Below are 14,810 nucleotides of genomic sequence, written 5' to 3'. Positions count from 1 at the left end.
GTTGTCGTTAATTGGTCGTTAACTCGTTAACGGTGCAAAATACCACCCCAAAGAGGTACATTTTCGGAATCAGCGTATCGAGGAGGCCGTATGTACCAATTTTGAGGCAAATTTAAACACCCCGAAATATGCTGCTGTGAGGCTGATATTTGTTGTTGCTGAATTGACAGACGTTATTTTGGGGAAGCGTCTAGCGGACAACACTATTCAACCGCCACCCTTGCAGCCATTCTATAACTCAGAAACTACTGGACCGATCGGAACGAACGAAACACCAGTCGAATCAAAGGGTACGAATTTATCAGCCGTTTCGAAGATCACCCCAGGTGACCTCGGTGACCTCAAGAGGTCAACTTGGCATTGACGCCCATTGCACCCATTCTATAACTCAGGAACTACCGGGACGATCGCGACGAAAAGACCACCAGTCGAATCAGCGTATGCGATTTCATCAGCCGATTCGAATATGGTGACCTCAGGTGACCTCGGTGACCTTGGGAGGTCACATGACCGTTGTGGCCTATGGCAGCCATTAGATAACTCAGGAGCTACTGGGCCGATCGCGACGAAAACACCACCAGTCGATTCAGCGTATGCAATTTCATCTGCCGTTTAGAATATGGTGACCTCAGGTGACCTCGGTGACCTCAAAAGGTCAACTTTACGTTTTCGCCTATTGCAGCCATTCTATAACTCAGGAACTACCGGGCCGATCGCGATGAAAAGACCACCAGTGGAATCAGCGTATGCGACTTCATCAGCCGTTTCGAATATGGTGACCTCAGGTGACCTCGGTGACCTTGGGAGCCGGGAGGTCGAATGACCGTTGTGGCCTATAACAGCCATTCTAGAACTCAGGAACTACTGGGCCGATTGCGACGAAAACACTACCAGTCGATTCAGTGTATGCGATTTCATCAGCCGTTTCGAATATGGTGACCTTAGGTGAGCTCGGCGACCTCAAAAGGTTAACTTTACGTGTTCGCCTATTTCAGCCATTCTATGTATAACTCAGGAACTATTGGGCAAGAATTCCCGCGCGGTTCCACGACCGCGCTGTCGCGCCGCAGCCGCCCCCATCGCAGGGAGGCGGGGTAGCCTCGTCACAACGGTTCGGCGTGCGGATTGGTCGTCCTGGGCCGCAATGCGGCAGAATGCAGACACACGCGGGTCGCGGTTGCATCGTGATAGGGGACGAGACAAATGACAACGAATCAAAGTTCACTTCACAGGCGCGCCCTGTGCCACCCCCAGGCTGGGGGCAGCACAATGACTAACCCAGCACCGGAGCTGGGTAGCGACGTCACTGGCGCCGTCACAACAAATCGGCGCGCGAATTGGTCTGCACCGGCCGGCGGGAAGCCCCGTGTCGGCCGGCGACACACGTGGACGCATAGGCGGCGGAACGGGGAGGGCACCGGGGCACCGTGCCCCCCGATTTTGGCATTTTAACATTAGCCCTATGGGCGTTGCATGGAAAGAATGGGACCAAAAGTCGGCAGTGCCCCCCCCCCCTTAATTGAAGGTGTTCCGCCGCTACTGCGTGGACGTGGTCATTGCATATCCTAAGGGACAAGGCAACGAATAAGACAGGCGCACCACATGCTGAACGTGTTTATTTCATCACACTAAAAAGAGATACAGCTTGAATATCTAATTCAACTAACAACATCGACATTGGATGCGAAACTTAGGAGGTATGTACTATGAACGGCCCTCCAGCAAAAGAGTGGTTGGTTAGCCTATGTGCTTTTGGTGTGATATTTTTGAATGACAGAGATACTCCTGTAAAATGACTTAATAGAAATGAGAAGAGGGTTCGTGCACACACTTCGGCAATGGTTTTCAACAGCCACTAGACATATTCGGTATTGCAGATCGTTTATTGTGATGCTGGCAACCAACCACTTAATACCTGGAGGGCCGTACCTAGATATTTATCACCACGAACCGCAAAGACTTCAAAAAGCTACGTTTTCAAAAGCACTAGTTTTCTTAAAAGGAGCTGCCATCGAGGTCATTTAGGCACATGAACCTTTGACATACCAAGATATCAAATAAATCAATGACATTCGAAGACAGTTGGTGTAAGCACAGATAAAAAGACAACCTTACGACAGACACGCTGGAGTGCTGAATGGTTAACAGGCTATCGTTCGGAAATGGTCAAGTTATCTATAAAATATTTGTTCTGGTTAGTTACCAAATATGCTATAAATTATGAAAATGAAAACTATTTGAAAATGCTTAATTAGCAGGTACCTACCTTATCAACGGCAGTGTGAGAATAATTCGATGTTTTAATGCGTTGGCATCAAGCAAGAGCAGAATCCATGACAGAAGAGGATTATCATCAGTCATCACATATTTCTACATAACATGGCGACGTTGTCTATATACATTCAATTTCCCGTGCATTTCTGCAACAAATCTATGCTGACATATTGCACTTCACCTTTTCACCATAAAACGTTACTTCCATAGCTCCGAGCTCACTTCTTCGACACTATGGACCGGGCTATCAGTTCTCGCATAATCTCATTACTTCCTCCATAAATTGTTTGCACCTGGAACGATGAGAGGTGGATTAGACAATATAAATATAAAAACGACAACAACAATAATAACAGGTATTCGCTCAAATATTTAGGAAAATAATATCAATGTAATGTTATGCAGTTATGCAGATGACAAATAATAACCAATTGCTCAATTGCCCGACCGGCAAAGTCGCAAATGGTTAAGAAACATTTGGTATGCTAACCTTGGCGTCGACGTATGCTCTGCAGATAGGGTACTCCCACATATAGCCCCAGCCACCATGCAGCTGCACACCCTCGTAAGTGATGCGGTTCTGCAGGTCCGTGATCCAGTACTTGCACATGGAGGCCATGGCGCCGTCCAGCTTGCCCTGGTTGTGCAGCTCGATGCACTGATCGGTGAAGGCGCGGTTCACGACCAGCTCGGTCTTCATCGCCGCCAGACGGTGCTGAATCGTCTAATTTAAAACAGGCAATGCGTCAATCAAACAGTTTTTGTTCCATGCTGTAACTGGTTGAAAAACCTATTCGACAATGGTGAATAACTCAGGTCGCTCCAAGAAAAACATTTCAAACGGTTCACTTTAGTCTTACAAAAAAGAAAAAGTATCTTCAGAAAAAATACGGCAAATCACCGACCTGCAGGTTGCTGAGTGTCTTGCCAAAGGCCTTCCTATTGAGAAGGTACTCGCGGGTCTCCTCAAAGGCCCATTCGCTCGCAGCCATAGAGCTGATGCCGAGGAGTAGACGCTCTTGCGGCAGCTCCTGCATCAGCTGGTAGAAGCCGCCGTTCTCCTTCCCCAGCAGGGCCGACTTGGGCAGGCGCACGTCCTCGAAGAACAGCTCGGCAGTGTCCTGCGCCTTCATGCCCATCTTGTTTAGCTTTTTGCCCTTACGGAAGCCGGGCATGCCCTCCTCCACGAGGAAGAGGCTGATGCCGTGAGCGGGCGACTTGGCCGAGGGGTTGGTGATGGCCACCACGATCACCACGTCGCACATGTAGCCGTTGGTGATGAATACCTTGCTGCCGTTCAGAATGTAGTCGTCGCCGTCCTTCACTGCCGTTGTGCGAATTCCTTGAAGGTCACTGTTAAAAGACAACAATGCTAATTTATACCACAAATGTGATGAAATAATTGGCATTGAGATAAGTGACAACACATTTAGATATCCCTTGACAACAAAGTTTTTTTTTAACATAACGCTCTGTGTCTGGCCTTCACCAACAGTCGCCGTAACCAAACAAATCTCACCTACCGCCGCGGTTTTTCGCGAGTACGTACCTGCCCGCTCCCGGTTCGGTCATGGCGATAGCGCCGATCTTTGTACCGTCCGTCAGTCCCGGAATGTAACGCTGGATCTGCTCCGGTGTGCCATAGTGAGAGATGTATGGCATCACAATGTCGCTATGTATCGCAAAGCCAGGCCCGCTGCACGTGCTATATGCCCTGCAAATGTACACGCACGATTAGTCAGCAAAAGATTTTCACCAGTCATGAGAAAGTGTGGCACTTCAAAGCTGTACCATAAGATCACTGCTCGTAGAACCTAAATGCTTGCAAACACGAGCTTACTGTTCCTCGAGGACGATAGTAGCGTCCAGCCAGTCGCCTCCGATGCCTCCGTGCTCGGCCGGGGTATTGACCCCGAGGAGACCCTGCTCTCCGGCCTTCAGCCACACCTCGCGCGAAACCTGGCCGTCCTTCTCCCACCTGCAAGAATAATGAAGTTGTGAACACAAATATCTACATACCTACACACATCACAAGCATTTTGATGTCGCTGCTTACTCAACAGATTGCAATAACACTGAATAGCTCCAGGCTTCATATCCTACAGCAACAAGGGCAACACGTGTCAACCTTAAACATATAACCTTTTTTCTTTCAAAGCCCAAGATAAAGTGAATAGCACACAGCCTTGCAGTTAACACAGGATATTTATCTTAAGTGAACTAGGATAACGTCACTGTACGTACATTGAGTGAGTGTACAGGTCAAGCCGGCTATGATCGTGTTAAGTGGCTTCATCTTAGATCGATTAGTTTCTTGTATTCATTTTTTTCTGAGATATAACCGGAAATGTATAAGTGCAAAACCTACCGCTTAATCTCGCGAGAGCCGTACAAGCTAGACGTATGAATAAGAATTGATGGGTATCATGAAATGAAAGTAAAAACAAAAACTGCTCAATAGGTCCTGGTTTCAAAGGAGGTAGCCCAATACTCACTGTGCGTGATATGGCTTAACCTCAGCATCAAAGAACTTGCGAGCAGCTTGCCTAAATATGTCATGATCAGAATTGAACAGAGGACGAGATCCAATGTCCGTGAGCTTCAGCATCTGAGATGGGGGTGGGCGAAACTCCGATGACGAACTGCGAACAAAAACATTTTTTTTTTTTTAGAAACAACAAAGAGAAAATAATGTAGATGGCAATAATGCACTATCCCTTGCTACACCGCAATTCACATTCATCTGACACCAGTGGCGTATCTAGGATTTCTCTCAGGGGGAGGGGGGTCCGCAGTCAAAAGGGCCCTTGAATGACTGGTTTGAAAGGGCCTTTAAGTGTCAAAAGGTTCCTTGTGTAGCCTGAGTTGGAAGGGCTTTAACCCCGCGCCCTGCTGGGGGGGGGGGGGGTCGATCATCTCCGTGCTCCCCCTGCGGTTTTTCGCGAGTAATTGTTTTTTTTTACATAGTTTAGGCGCATCCTTTCCTTCATCTTCCCATCACATGTTATAAAATTTCAGACCAAGGTCTCTCAAGGTCAGGCCACCAGGTCACGCCAAGTGACCCGAACTCAGAAAAAAGCTCCAATGCTTGATATAGTGAAGTACCTACACCGAGTGACGGATCGCTTTAAAACTTTCAGCAATCGATAAGGGCAACAGTAACTCTGTTAAAATGCATATCTCGGAATTTTGATATTGGTGACTTAACCCTCGACCCGCTGGGGGGGGGGGGGGGCAATTGGTCCCCCCGCCTGTGGTTTTTCCTGAATAGCAAGAAAATGGCATCAATCTGACACCTTCACACACAATTTCAAGTCTTAGGTCACCTTAGGTCAGGAGTTATTGAGGTCAAACTGAGGTCATGTTCGAGCAAAAATGAGCAAAAAACATGCAATCTTGAAACGCTCACCAAATCTACAGTTACCAAGCAATTTCAAAGTTCTTTATATGTTCATGTAGACAAAAAGCCGCGCTACAAAACTGCTATCTCAGATTTTCAAAATTTTGGGTTTTTGAACCCCAAAAATTCAATTGTTTAGAAAACTTAAAAAAAAATAAAAAATCAGAATTTCGAAAAAAAACGGAACATATGTGATAGTCCCTGCCTCTTCTATATACTGTAATGGACACTGAATGGGTGTCATACTGATGTTTGGTGATTGGAGTGCGGCCACGTCCCATATATCCCCGATAGCCGAGTGGGTAAGGTGTCTGGACGTTTGGCCGGCGTGATCAGTCGGTGGTTGCCGGTTCGAGTCCGGGCCGGTCCCTGACTGTCGTCACTTTGCTTTTGTACCGTGCGCCGAGTTTGTATCCGTACCGCGCTGTGATTGGTGGTGACGTCTGACCCGAGGTCACGACCGGTGCGTGCCGGCGGCGGCGGTCAGTGTGTGCGCGGCTGTGGCCGGGTAGGTGTCGGGGACACCTGTGAGGTTGACTGTTTTGGGAGGGCTCCTGTCCCGTCCGCTGACCGGTGCTGCTGCCTGGGTTGCTCCAGAGGTGCTGCCGGACCCAGCCATTTTGCCGCTCTGCTGCCCGTGTGCTGTGCGACCTGGGGTAGCGGCTCAGTCGTACATCGCCCGGGCTGTGGGGAACGAGATTTGTGCCGCGGGTTGGGTTGTCGGAGGTGCCTCGGGTGTGGTCCGAGAGCCACCGGCGACTGATTCCGCCGTTCACCATTCTTGCGTCGGCCGGCCTCGGGTAATTCCGGGACGTCCGACGTGGGAAATCCACGGCAGCCCTGTTTGGTGGGAACCAGTGGGTTTGGGGGACTCGGGTTTGTTCCGGGCCCCGGGTTAAAGGGACCCTCCCACCTTAACATTAGATTTGAGTTGAGATAGCCAAAATGGGGTCCCTGGCTCACAATTATCGGTTTCGGCACTCACAACATCGAGAAATGCCTTAAATCGGAAATATTGAATTTCAAAATTGCAGCATTTTGATTCAGAGGGGCTAATGCTTAGGAATACCCCTCTGAATGTGTGACGTCAGCGCAAATATCTAACGATTTTTAAATGTTAGACTAAAACGTTTTGTAGCACGCGGTGGTATATGCTTTTTGCGCGCAACATCTGCCGCAAACGCCGCACTTCTAAAATAAAGTCGCTAGAAACAGCGGAGATCCCAAAAAAGTAAACAAAAGTAAAAGTTTAATATCTTGAAAACCGGCGAATATTTTTCGGTGAAATTTGGTAGATATTCGTTTTCGCTCTTTCGGAACCGAGCGACATCACTTTCATGCCAATTCATAAACTTTTTTGAAGGTGGGAGGGTCCCTTTAAAGGAAATAGTTCACTTTTTAACATGGGTTTTGAACTGGAATAGCAGTTCCGTAGCCTGGGCTGAGACGAGCATAAATCAGGAGCTTTTACAGCCCAACGATCACCCTAGGCAAAGATATTCTATTTCTCGTCCCGAAAAAGGTGTCTTGCGTTGAGGATGTGTGCCTTGCATATATTTGCATCCAGTATGAAAAGAGCATGGGTACCGAAAATTCTTCAGAAACTAGAGAAATTATCTACGAGAACTCTAGAGAAATTCTCGTACTGATCAATAAGGACATTCAGCAGCAGCAGATCGCCCAAATGCCGGTGGCCGCGATATTTTCTCTAGTTTCTGAAGAATTTTCGGGACCCATGCTCTTTTCATACTGGATCGCCTGTGCCTTACAGAAACTGAAAAGTTCTTCCTATATCAAAATATAGAAAATAATCTTTTGTTATAAATAGGTTTTATTTTCTTTGCTGATCATTTTGAACATAAAAAATCATAAATCCATTGCAAAAAAAAATAATTTCGTGAAAGTGAACTATTTCCTTTAAGCGAAGGGACTGTCGGCCTGACTGGTATTAGCGGGGCACAAATACAGGCACAAAGAGCGACACACTTTTTACTGCTGAGGCTGGACGGCGAGGTCGTCGGATTATCCGACAAAGCGGAGCGACCGAGCACAACAATACATACTAAATTTTAGATCGATACCTCCTTTTTTGGCCAAGTTATAGCAAAAAAAAAACTTCAAAATTGATGACGTCAAATTTTTGAACTCAATTTTTAGCAATTCTAGAACACGTAGCGCAAAACAAAGACCACCATTGAACTCCCCGTGACGAACTGCATCGAATCGATACCCATTTTATGCAAAAATATCAACTTTGAAATTTGACCTAATTTGACCTGACCTTGACCTGACCTTCACCAGAACATAATCTTAACTGACTCCAAAGGCTGCCTGACCCACATAATCGTATTTGGCATATAAAATGGACCATAAAACATGCATCACATGATATTTTCATATTGTGACCCTCAGTGACCTGACCTCTGTGACCTGACCTGGAATCAATGACCTCAAATAGCAAAATATGTGTTTGAAGAACATTTCCCCCATCGATGATTTTCAATTAAATGCATTTTACTCGATTTTACAACGCATTTCTCGAAATGCCTGTAAACGGTGAAAATTCGACCTTTGACCTGACCTGTGCCGTCATCGGTTTGACCTAGGTTAATACAATTCCTTGCTAGGCCTGTGGTGTCCCTGGGCCTTAGCAGGTTTGTGGTGCCCCTGTTAGAACGCAGGTGCCCTTGACAGGTTTGTGGTGCCTCTGACAATCCTAAATTGCCAACGACAGGCTTGTGGTGCCCTTGACAGGCCCATGGTGCCCTTGCGAGGCCGGTGGTTCCCCTGTGAGGCCGGTGGTTCCCCTGCGAAGCCGATAGTGCCCCTGGCAGGCCTCTGGTGCCCCTGGCAGGTCTGTGGTGCCCCTGGAAGACCTGTAGTGCTTTTGCTAGGCCGATGGTGCTCCTGACAGGCCTGTGGTGCCACTGACAGGCCCGTGGTGCCCCTGCTAGACCTGTGGCATCCCTGGCGGGCCTGTGGTGCCCCTGTCGGCTGTCAGGCCTGTGGTGCTCCTGGCAGGCATGTGGTGACCCCAGGCCCTAAGTCATGACCCATGTGACCTTCCCCCTGGGATTCGCCACTGATAAGTACTACGATGACTTCTTGGTAATTTGATACATGTAGGATAAATGGAATTTATCAAACGACAATAAGGAAGAGACAAACACATAGGTACTTGGGGATCAGCGGGGTGAACTGCCATTTTCGTATAGTAAAAAAAAAAAAATCATCGTGTCAGGATGTCAACCGGGACAGCCAAAATCGGCCACCTCTGCGATTTTGTTCAAACTTGTTATACTTATTGGCTATTGGGTGAAACCTCTGAGGGTGAAAGGATTTTGTCATATGCCCTCGGGCTACAGAGATACAAGCCGCTTAACTTCTGCTTTTTTGGCAGAATTGGACGTGTATTGCAATCTTGAAAGATCTATAGCTTCAACATTTTTAAGCTATTAATTTCAAGCAAACTGAAACGTGTACACAAGGAGTTATGCTAGTTCAATTTGGCAATTTTTACATTTTTTGGTGATTATGAATTTATTCGATTTTGATTTAATTTCTTAAAATATAATTTGTGAAAAATGGGTACCCTTCAATTTTGCTCAAATTTAGATATTGTCTTCCAATACACGTAACGCACACGTGCTGAGAAAATTAGAGTGGGCCAACGATAACTTTGGATGATATAGCAACAAGTAGTGCAACGTAGCACGGCCGATGGAAGGGGCGGATTTCGCCAACCCCACCTGTTTTTCGCCAATAACTCACGCCATAATTATCATATTAACGTCAAACTTTCAGCATCTGTCCAGAATTGAATTGCAAATCCTCCCGTGCAAGCAATAGGTAAATCGGTCCACAACTTTTCTAGTAATAGCGGTGTAAAGTCAAACATCTTGCCGGAGCGGCGCGGCGGACGGCGCCGGCCGTTGCCGCCTGAATGGTAGACTGTGCCGGCGCGGGACTGTCCCATCTTTGCACTGCGCTTCTTACCGCTGATTATGATCGATTCGTGTCAAATTTTGTATGAAGGCTTAAAAATGTACACGCAATCTAATGGTCAAATGAATACGAAAATCAACTGGTAAAAATTGAAAGTGTGCAAACAAAATCTTTGACTGAAACGTTTCCCGCGTCGGCCGATCCCCGCCTCTGCCGGCGACATCTTACTCTTATCAGGCCACTAACTACCAAATTTATGGTTAGATTAACTAGAGATTATCATAACACTACAAATGTCGTATAAAGGAAGAAATAGGAAAATCGGCCAGTAACTCTTTAGAGCTAGCTATTGGCGTATAAACGCAAAATAGTCACTATAGCAAATTTGATCACGCTTAACCTCATTTGATCTTGAAGATATTGATCTAGGGCCATGAAATTGGCACACGATAAAGTTCACCACCGCCCCACTTACAATTCAAATTCCGTTTTTTAAATACCTTTTTTGGTTAAACCGGGCCTTTCTCCCCTAACGCTGGGAGAGTCAGACGTATTTCCTTTTTGCAACCAAAGAGAGGCGTTGCCCGGAGAATGCCCAATGGCATCATCTAAAAAAAAACTGGCTTACATCTCCGCGATGACCATCTATCTTCATGGCTTAGTAGTTAGTGTGCCGAGTGTACCCACCTCGTAATCTAAAGGTCGCTGCCTCGCAGCCGGTCAGCCTCAAGTGTTTTAAAACGCATTCGTTTTTTAAGTAGCATCTGGCCAGCCTGCAAATGTCGTGAGGGCTAATGTTCGTATCTAAGTAGCATTTGGCCAGTCGGCAACTGCCGTGAGGGCTGTATATATTTACGCGTGTTAGATTAGGTCATGTTACGTCAGGTCAGGCTAGGTTTGCTTTGGTTTGGGGTAGAAAGAAGCATCTTCGGGTAGCGCCTCTCCTTGGTTGCTAAAGCGAAACACGCGAGTGCCAGACATTACGAAGTTCAAAAGACAGTTACGTAGACGTCGGCCCATTCTGGATTTTTTATATGATGTAGCTAATGCATAGGAGAGTAAATTATGTAAAAATCAGCAAAATCGAAGGGTACCCATTTTTCAGAAAATCAAAACTTGTTTTTTGAATTCTAATTAAGTTCACTAATTGGTTAATTACGTCAATATTGTTATCCTCAAATTAAAGCCTGATCTATTCCCTCCATTTCACACTTTGTCTCGTGGTGATATGTCTAAAACTTCAATGGTTATGACGCTTTAAAGGGACCCTCCCACCTTAACATTAGATTTGAGTTGAGATAGCCAAAATGGGGTCCCTGGCTCACAATTACCGGTTTCGGCACTCACAACATCGAGAAATGCCTCAAATCGGAAATATTGAATTTCAAAATTGCAGCATTTTGATTCAGAGGGGCTAATGCTTAGGAATACCCCTCTGAATGTGTGACGTCAGCGCAAATATCTAACGATTTTTAAATGTTTGACTAAAACGTTTTGTAGCGCGCGGTGGTATATGCTATTTGCGCGCAACATCTGCCGCAAACGCCGCACTTCTAAAATAAAGTCGCTAGAAACAGCGGAGATCCCAAAAAAAGTAAACAAAAGTAAAAGCCTAATATCTTGAAAACCGGTTGAATATTTTTCGGTGAAATTTGGTAGATATTCGTTTTCGCTCTTTCTGAACCGAGCGACATCACTTTCATGCCAATTCATAAACTTTTTTGAAGGTGGGAGGGTCCCTTTAACCCTCGCCGGACCTATTGGTTTTCTACATAAGCGCCGGCCGAAGGGGGGGCGGGTACGACCCCCCTCGCCGTTTCGCCCCTGGTGGAGCTAGCGCGTCGCGGAAAAAATACGAAACGAAGAGATTGGTACCCGATTTTAAGGTCCTAGGTCAACCGGTGACCTCTGAGGTCAGGTCAAGTGCCCCAAGGTACGGTTCGGTTTTTGGTGAATAACTTCGCAAAAAACGGCCGCAGAGCCGCGATTTTGGCAGCATCGTGTTCGCCTCGCTCAGGCGCGTCGAATGATATACTTTTGGTTCGGGTCAGGTCAACTTACGGTGTTGACCTCAGGTCAAGGTCAGGTCAGCACCCCCAGGTCACGAAGTTGGTCGAAAGAGGTCATGTTGCATATCATTCGATTCGGCAGGTCTTCCTGAGTCCATTGGTGGCTTTCCCGACTCGCTAGCTCAATTTGATCGGGAGTTATTGACAAAAAACTAATATGACCTTGATGACGTCATAAATGACGTCACGCAAGGTAAGCAATGCAAGGAGTGCATCAAATGACGATTCTGTGTGCTTGAGATAGTTAGAAATCGTTCCCGGCGCCAGGATAGCAATTTTCATTTTTCCCTCATTGACCATTCCCCCATTGACCCCATTGACCATTATAAAATGGTGAGGTCACGAAAATGACGACCTGACCTCATATGACCTTTAGGAAAAATCCGACATATACAAGGTGTGACACTCGTAATCGATACTAGATCCTGCAAGTTTCATTTCCCTGTGAAAGCTCCTCTGGCAGTGAGGGCGTTGCGAAGTTGCGACATCTGAACACTGTGCAGAGGTTCACTTATGACGTCATAGGTCAGTGACCTGACCTGACCCGAAAATGCGGTTGATGTCAAAAGATCCGGCTTGAATCAAAGGTCAGGTATGCCAAGTTTCAGCTCTCTATCGCCAGCGTGTTCGGAGCTATCGCGAGAAAAAAAAAACGATTGTGGAAGCACCCGCCCCCCGCCCCTCGGACGGCGAGGGTTAAAGGGACCCTCCCACCTTCAAAAAAGTTAATGGATTGGCATGAAAGTGATGTCGCTCGGTTCAGAAAGAGCGAAAACGAATATCTACCAAATTTCACCGAAAAATATTCACCGGCTTTCAAGATATTAGACTTAACTTTTGTTTACTTTTGGATTCTCCGCTGTTCCTAGCGACTTTATTTGGAAGCAATATTAGCCCCTCTGAATCCAAAGCCCTGCAACTTTGAAATTAAATAATATTTTCGATTTCAGGAAGTTCTCGATGTTGTGAGTGCTCAAACCGGTAAGTGCAAGCCAGGGACCCCATTTTGGCTATCTCAACTCAAAACTAATGTTAAGGTGGGATGGTCACTTTAAATTTTTCGAGCTAAAACAAACATTTTTCTAGGCTCCAGGGGGTCCTAGGAGTCATTGGACCCCAGGACCCCCCTTGGATACACCACTGTCTGACACCCAGCTCACAGCTGTGCAGCTTTTCATAAAATTAGAATGGCGTGACTTTTTCAGTGGCACATCAAACATAAGTAGGTACCTAGGAAAAAATTAATTTTTTACTAAAGCACCTGCTGGCTGCCTCTCAGGTCTGCAAATGCCATTGGTAGTGTCGTATGTGACGTGTGTCTTACACTCCGTGCCTTGTGTTTCAGATGTTGCTAATAAAAGCCTAGCATCAGACATTTTTTTTTACACCAAAACAATCAGGCATTGTTTCTGAATCACCACAGGTAGGCACCTGATTGTTTAGCATTAAGTAAGCATGGTTAGGTTTAGGTTTAGGTTTTGGGTTATTTAGGTTTTGGGGTAGGTACACACCTGCAAATTCTCCAAGGGTATTGGGTACACCAAGGTGCTTCTCCATACCTATCAAGGCAGTAAACCTTCGTAACAAAACAGCCACATTGAAGACTCACTCGTTACCATCTAAACAAAGTTATTTGTTTTAATAGGCAACTTTAATCAGTATTCACATGAATGAAAAATGATTTCATGATACCAAAAAATAAATTTATAAGAAAATATGCATTTATTAGTTTTTGCAGGTACCGTTTGGGTATATGTCAAGTTTAGGTCCTAACTACAACTGTGGCGCTTTTGATACGAATATTAAACAGCAAAAATTTTAGGTTTTAGGTTAGGTTAGGTTGTAGGTTTGTAGGTTTTAGGTTGTAGGTAGGTAGGTTTGTAGGTTAGGTTAGGTTAGGGTAGGTTTGTAGGTTGTAGGTTGGTAGGTTATAGGTAAGTAGGTAAGGTTAGGTCAGGTTTGATTATGTTTTTTTCTTTTATTTGCGAGACATATGAGTATCATTTTTGGATTCAGGATGTCAAATAATGTATAAATATGAAAAATTTATCAATGAAATCTTCTTAGGACTTAAACTTGACATTTACCACAGTTTGTTTGTGCCCACAAAAATTTGTTGCCGAACAGCCAATCAAAACAAATCCAAAAAACGTGGGCTTCAAATTTACCTAGGTAGGTAGGTAGGATGGTGCAAGATAAGTTACAGTCATAGGTAGTTCTAGATTTACTAGGTATGTATTTTGCCGATTCTACCTAGCTATTTTGGTGTAAGAGGCCGATCTCTTCCTTACCTTCAAACATTGAAAACAAATTAAAATTCAAGCTCAAGCTAGGCATTTCTTATAAAATAACATGCATTCCATCATGTCAATCTAGTTTCTCACCTTGCTGACAGCCCGAACTGTCTGGTAGGTTGAGATGAAAAACTTGCAGCATTGGTAATGCTCTTTGACAGTCGTGGGAATTGACATGACATGAAATTAAGCGGACATGAGATAACCGGAATCGGATGTCTTCTCAGACTGGGTGGAAGAAATCTGGCCATTTCAAATTAAACCTTGACCTTATTCAGTGTAAATATAAAAATTGATAGGTCTTAAAGCACAATCACTTGGAACAAGGCCGTAAATGATAGCAAATAACAACACAATTACAGACAAAACCGTGCGAATATGTCAAATAACACGATTTACACACCACTCAAGACGGTGGAAAAAACAGGACGCCGTAGGGCATATAAGTCACGTGATATTCTGGTATGGTATTTGTGGCTTACGGGCCATCACAGCGTCCTGTATTTGGCATTCTATGATATTTATAGTCCAAATCCAGATCAGATCACCGTATTTACAGTCACCGTGTGATTCTATACATTTACATGCCGTGAACAAGGCCCTATATACCAGGTAGGGTCGTCCGGCGATTCTACCTTTTCGTGACGTCAGCTCGTGACGTCATTTGGAGTCAAGTCTCGAAGTCCCGTTCAATCCCCATGTAAATGAGCGATTTTCGAAGCACTGTAGAATGAAGTCTGCACAAGATATATCAAACTTAAGTATCTTATCTAAAAGAGCAGACAATTTTCTGCAAGTTATCTATTACGTGTTTTTCGCTAAATCTTT

At 45.4% G+C, this 14,810-nt stretch overlaps 1 protein-coding gene across 2 annotated transcripts; it reads right to left on the bottom strand.

Moving 5' to 3' along the window:
• Nucleotides 1-1,599: 1,599 nt before the first annotated feature.
• Nucleotides 1,600-14,536, bottom strand: LOC122365804 (long-chain specific acyl-CoA dehydrogenase, mitochondrial-like). 2 transcript variants are annotated; one of them, XM_043337343.1, is made up of 7 exons: nucleotides 14,073-14,535; nucleotides 4,770-4,916; nucleotides 4,115-4,252; nucleotides 3,824-3,988; nucleotides 3,180-3,627; nucleotides 2,765-2,998; nucleotides 1,600-2,567 (listed from the first exon to the last, which is right to left on the bottom strand). In XM_043337343.1, exons 1-7 carry the CDS (start codon nucleotides 14,231-14,233, stop codon nucleotides 2,493-2,495), a joined length of 1,368 nt encoding a protein of 455 aa, XP_043193278.1. In that variant the 5' UTR covers nucleotides 14,234-14,535; the 3' UTR covers nucleotides 1,600-2,492. The 2 variants fall into 2 exon arrangements, with proteins under 2 accessions (XP_043193278.1, XP_043193279.1); XM_043337344.1 differs by lacking the exon at nucleotides 4,770-4,916 and having other exon boundaries at nucleotides 14,073-14,536.
• Between the last annotated feature and the right edge of the window lie 274 nt (nucleotides 14,537-14,810).

Source organism: Amphibalanus amphitrite, unplaced genomic scaffold, assembly GCF_019059575.1.
Source record: "Amphibalanus amphitrite isolate SeventyFive unplaced genomic scaffold, NRLGWU_Aamphi_draft 000764F_arrow, whole genome shotgun sequence".
Classification (NCBI taxonomy): Eukaryota; Metazoa; Arthropoda; class Thecostraca; order Balanomorpha; family Balanidae; genus Amphibalanus; species Amphibalanus amphitrite.
This window is presented reverse-complemented; position numbering and strand designations above follow the sequence as displayed.

Bases quoted from the DNA above. Each gene is read 5' to 3' on its own strand.
- LOC122365804 (XM_043337343.1), bottom strand. From the start codon at position 14,233: ATGGCCAGATTTCTTCCACCCAGTCTGAGAAGACATCCGATTCCGGTT. The intron at 3,628-3,823 runs GTACGTACTCGC...GTCTTTTAACAG, and splicing joins ACCGAACCGGGAGCGGGCAG to TGACCTTCAAGGAATTCGCA. The intron at 2,999-3,179 runs GTCGGTGATTTG...GTTTTAAATTAG, and splicing joins AGACACTCAGCAACCTGCAG to ACGATTCAGCACCGTCTGGC.